Here is a 5,922-nt window from a genome sequence, read left to right as displayed (position 1 = left end):
TTGAGATGACTAGAAGAATGATAGTGGAGGAAGGGCATAGTTGACATTCAGATAGTCCCTGTTCATGTACAAAGTTTCTTGTCAAGCAGGAAATTTCACAACTAGAAGTTGTCCATGCCTGGGGAAGAGGATGTCCAGGAAAGCAGATGAGAGGGTACGTAACAGACAGCAGGCTTGGGAACCAGGCTTTGGGAAAGAAGGTAGACTTCTTGAAATCTTCATATTAGCTATTCCTGCTTCTTATTAAAATTCTTAGATAGGTCCTATCTTATTAGCTGTTTTATACTATAGTTCTGTTTTTTTTTTGCATAGCATAACCTGTAAGAAGTAAAAATCAGAGTTTGGACTATGTAAGATGTTTGAATATAAGTTTGAGAAAGTTAAAAATCACAAAGACACCCAGACTGTTTAATAGTTACTGTTTTGATTGTAATCCAGTCACATTTGCCTGCATCATTACACATATCGTTTTTTGGACATTCACACTCCACTAGGAACATAATAAATTACAAAAGAGAGAGGGACTTTTAAAACCACATTTAATTTTTAATACAAAATCTGTTGCACTATTACAGAAGTGACCCCTTCATGCACAGATAAACTTAGCATCTACCCTTAAGGAAGAGCAAGAATTGTACTTTGATTGTTCTCCCAAATCACTGGCAAATTTGAAGTAACTTTTATGTTTGTGCTCTCAGATGCCAGGACAAACCTATTTTATCTTTCTGTATTTCCAGTAGACAGGTTGATCTGTGAAAAGTGAGTATCGAGACATGGAAGTATTTAGGGTCATCTTTACCAGGAATCATTTCTAACTATGCTTTACATCTATCAAAGATGCCAGGTAACTAGGCCTACCGGGCCCCATGGACAAAGCGCCAAAGATTTCATCTAGAAACCTGCTGTCAATATGTAGAAAAGTTCACTATTTCAGTTTCACAGCAAAAAAGGGGGAAAAAAACCCAAAAGGTATTTAAGTAGATGCTTTCCAATCCCAGGCACTGCATCAATCAGCTTACTTCTTATACAGTACAACATAAACATCATTTGCGTGTTTATTTGTATGTAACACCTATAAGCATATAGCATCTACACTTTAAGTGTATTTACAAATTCAACAAAATATCTACATATAAAAAGCTTTACTTAAAATTAAACTTGATGCAAGTTATGAGAAACCAATTTATTGGCAAATGAAACTGAGCATTCCTTCAACCATAGGTTGTTATAGATTTTCATATTTGGAAGTAAACCATTTGATAGATGTTGTTCATGAATATGAGAGACTATCTATATATATTTATTTTTAAACTGCATGTGTAATCGTTTTGACTGTTGGCCTTGTAAGCACTTGCCACATTTCTTAGATTCTGCAAAGAGTTCATAGCAATTTGCATACACATTGTTTAATGGTGCAGAGAATTTTGAAAGCTCACATAGGTAAAGTCTTAGAGAATCCACATATTAGTGCTGGCATGCAGTTGTATGTTTTTAGTTTGGGAATGACTTGTTTATTATCATCATTGTTCTTAACTTCTTAACATGTTGACCATCTTTCTTACAGACTGTGACTTGTTTGAGTAGAAACCATGAAAGACCCCAAGATCACCATGTGTTTCAGTTGGTGATAAAGCTTTTTTTTTTTATACTTACAGGAAAATGCTCCTTAAAATAAACTGTCATTATTTTTATTTTCACATGTCCTTTTTTTCAGCATTGCAGTTTCCATTAATTCTGCTTTTTAAAAGTTACTTTTAGACAACGACAGTAATCTAGGACTCGGAGTGGACTGTACAGGCTGATATAAAATGCAGTATGTTATGGAATGCTTATTGTCTGAAGGCACTGCATGTGTCTTGCCCTGTGTTTTTCTGGAATAAATTTTGAAATTTAATTTGAATGATTCGTTTTTGAGTCTTTCAGTATGGCACAAATGCTGAAATGCATTGCAATACACATCGTTCATGCCTAAAACCAAGTGAACATAGAGATGATGTAAAAGTAGAACACTGTGCTGTTGTAATACCTGAAGATTCATAAGCCTACAAAGTAACAGGAGCAAAGAGCAGGTAACAGAGTCTCGGTAAGAATCAGCAAATGCAACTGTCATAATTAACTCATTTAGCAAGTATATACTGTACATACTGTTCCTAACAGTCTCCCAAAAAGACTAACAACAGCTAGACATAGAGTCACCAATTTCACAACAATGTCCACAAAGACATTGAAGTTCTAGAGAATACTACAGTAACACTCTTGACAATGAAAACGGAATTCATATTTAGGGGTTCAGCTGAGGATAGTATAAACAAAGTATCCAACCATGTTTTAATAACATACACAGGTATGTCCTTTAAATGTGTAGCATTTTTCATGCATCATATTGAACTGTATCCTGAAAAGGAAATAACATGATCCATTGATGATGTTTTATGATTTTTATCAGTTCTGAGAAAACCAAGAAAAACCATTTTGAATGAAAAAGTATGCACTTTGCACTCCAGTTCACATTAATATATCATTTGACTGAGTTATGTTCTCATAATATTAACATAGAGCAGAAAATATACTTTCTGCCCATGTGCTCGCTATATGAGAGGGCTGACAAACAAGTGCTTAAGAGAAACGTTGTAGAGAAATGGGATATTGGCAACGAACTTTAAAATTAAACAAAGGAATTCATGGCATTGACAGGAGAAGGTGCCTCTGAGCTTTCATTTCCTTCAGCTGGTTCTTTTTCTTTCTTACCACTGTATTGTCCGATAAAGGAGCCATCCTCATTGAACTGGCCATTCACTCCTTCTCCATAGTCAACTAGACTATCATCACTATCTTCTTTTTTCACAGTCCTGTCTGAAGGTGTTCGACTTCCTTTCTTCAAAGGCTTATGGTCTTCAGCATCACTGGAATAAGAGAGCACATTTTTGTCAAGACTAGCATTTAGGTAGCATTTTTAGTTTTTAAAAATCATGCATGCAAACTATGAAAAAGCATTTGGAGTCCTGGGCTTCTCTAGCAAAATCTACTTGTCAGGGTGACTCCAATGACGAGGATGGGGTTGGAATGAAAATCAGGTGCAGAAATGGTTGAATTATGAAGTCTTCAGTAGAGTGGATGGTCTCTGATTGTGCATGTTAATTTCAATGACAAGTTTTGACTTCCGATTTGAAAGCAATCCAGAGATAATCACAAGCATTAAGAAAAGGAGGAAGTGAAGATCATCACTATTTTGAATTCAAAGGGTGAGGGGCAGAAGCTTATGGCAAGTAGAGAAGTTAGTATGTTAAACGGTGTAACATCTCTGATTCTTTGGATATGAATGGAGCATGATTTGGGTTATGTGTGAAAAATGGATTTTCTTTTTTTCTGAGCCAGAAGGAGAAGCAAAATCCTGCGTTCAGATAATTTTGTTACTGAGTGCAGACCAGACTTGTAAACTTCAACCTTACCTTTCAAGAGACCTACAAATCCCATTAAAAGGATGCAGAAGAAACAAATGAAAATAGCCTAAGAAGAAAAGCAAAATCCTTATACTGAGAGTACACAGTATTTTTTTTTTCTTCAAGAATTTTAGTTAAGGGGTAAAGATTTATTAATTTGGAAAGAGACATGCTTTAACTTAAAAGCACTGCATTTGGACAGTTAATGGCATGCCAATATATTCTAAAGAGTGTGAATGAGTCCACACATGAAAAAGAAAACACTTTCTACACTCATCTTAACTCTCCTCCCAACCCCTTCTCTCACGTGTATTATGCAGCCTATCAATGTTAGATGGTAATCTGAAGAGTGTACTTTAATAAAACCTCATAGAACTTTATCGATGATTGTTTTTTGCTTACTTCTCTATTGAGCTCCTAAACACAATTTCTGGAAGCAGAAGAGTAATCACTATGTTTTAGAATGTCCATCCATATGCCATATGGTCATGTAACTAGGTATACACATGTTGATCTTTCTTAATGGGTAACATTTGGGAAAAAATAGCCAAAAGGCAATGACAGAATCTAATTTTTTTCTTTTGAAGAACAAAAAGCAGGCAAAAATAGGAAACATATATAATGCTAGTAAAAATTAAAATGCCTTAATGATAAAAGGGGCCACCTCAGCTGTAGTGTTTTATTAATAATTTGTGGTAAGATGTTATTGCTCCCTCTTTTCAGCTAGTGATTTCTTTTTCTAGCCAAGATACAAATACTTTAAAATACATAAACATTCTGGATTTCTTTTTTCTTTTTCTTTTTCTTTCTTTATTTTAGATTTTTACCACAGGGCATGTGTGCTCACTGGAGAGAAGTGAGACAAAGCATCATAAAGGGAAAGTGAGAAGGCATTCCCCAGGGAAGATGGCCAGGCTACAATCCCTTCTACTTCATTATCCTCCCAGGATTTAGGACGCACACACACGTGCTAGGTATGATTTTCAAGCCACTGGGTCTGGAACTTCAACCATGGTTGGCAATGTGGGAATCTGGCCACCTTAACCATCATACTACCTGTTGGCCCCATATCCTGAATCTTTTGCCAATAACTTCTACTAGGGGTTTTGATTTCTTTTTCCCAAGAAGATAGTCTTAAGACTGGTTAATAATGCTAGTGTCATGTGACACTGACATATGCTATGAAAATGACTTCTTTTTTTTTTTAAAGATTTTTGCCATAGGTTGCGTGTGCTCACTAGAGAAAGATAGAAAGAAAGAGAGAGAAAGGGAAGGTGAGAAATCACCCCACCTACCAAGGGGATGGTTATGTCACAATCCCTTCTCCTCTAGTCTCTTCTTGCCATTTTCGGCACACACGCACATGCATCAAGCATAATTTTCAGGCCACCAGATCCAGGACTCTAATCACAGTCTGTCACATGGGAGTCCAAAATCTTAACTACACCAAATGATTTCTGATAATATGACAAGTTCTTGTTGCTAACTGAATAAATTAGAATATCACCACCGCTAATAAACTATGGAGGAAATATCATAAACTTTAGGTGGCTCAAGTTTGGGGCACTTAAAAAGATATAGCATCCAGGGATCAGCAGTTAGCGTAACGGTTATGTTGCTGAACTCCCATGTAGTCGGCTGCGGTTCACATCCCAGACCCGGCAGCTTAAACTCACACCGGGCGCATGTGCGTGCATGCCCAAGATCCTGAGAGGAGAGTGGAGAAGGGATTGCAGCGTGGCCATCCCCCCTGGTGGGTGATTTCTCGCTTTCTGCCTCTCTGTCTGTCTCTCTCTGTCTTTCTGGCGAGTACACGCAGCCTATAGCAAAAACCTCTCCCAAAAAAGAAAGAAAGAAAGAAAGAAAGAAAGAAAGAAAGAAAGAAAGAAAGAAAGAAAGAAAGAAAGAAAGAGTCTGCACAGCATCTTTGGGATTTAATCGTGAACTTTTAGGCTTTATTTGAATACTTCCTGTGAAATAGTGCTCATACATTGGTGAAACTGTTAATGGTGCTGAAGAGATAAATAATGAGCAGAATTTTGTCACTGGATTGTAACTAATCTGCTGTGTAGAATTAATATTCCAAGAAGTACACTATAGGAAACTCGAGTCCATGGCATTTCTTTGATACAGTCATCCATTGATCCGTCCATCTTGCCATCTAATAAATATTTATTGAGTGCCTTCTTTAAGATGGATACTGTTCTAGACATTGGGGATATAGCAGCAAACAAAATAGATCAAAACCCTGATCTTGCTGAGTTTACTTCTGGAGGGAGAAAGTACAGACTATTAATAATCAGCATAATAAAAAATGAATTGTATATTAACCAGGTGAGTAGTGCTATGGAAAATACAGAGCTGAGTATAGAGGTTGGAGTTGTCAGGGGATGGGATGGAGGACTGACATCTAAATGTGATATTCAAGGAAGGTCTCATTAAAAAGTGACATCGAGTCAAAGATTTAATGAGCTGAGGGAGA

At 36.7% G+C, this 5,922-nt stretch overlaps 1 protein-coding gene across 6 annotated transcripts in view; it reads right to left on the bottom strand.

Annotated features, from left to right (window-relative positions):
* Nucleotides 1-407: 407 nt before the first annotated feature.
* Nucleotides 408-5,922, bottom strand: part of NRCAM (neuronal cell adhesion molecule) — a 99,643-nt gene continuing 94,128 nt past the window's right edge. For all 6 annotated transcript variants that reach the window (XM_006161132.3, XM_006161133.3, XM_006161134.3 and 3 more), the window contains one exon: nucleotides 408-2,903. In XM_006161132.3, coding sequence (XP_006161194.1) covers nucleotides 2,666-2,903 — 238 coding nt within the window. In that variant the 3' untranslated portion in view covers nucleotides 408-2,665. The remainder of the gene's footprint in view (nucleotides 2,904-5,922) is intronic.

This window comes from Tupaia chinensis, unplaced genomic scaffold (assembly GCF_000334495.1).
Source record: "Tupaia chinensis unplaced genomic scaffold, TupChi_1.0 Scaffold138322_1, whole genome shotgun sequence".
In the NCBI taxonomy this organism is placed as follows: Eukaryota; Metazoa; Chordata; class Mammalia; order Scandentia; family Tupaiidae; genus Tupaia; species Tupaia belangeri.
This window is presented reverse-complemented; position numbering and strand designations above follow the sequence as displayed.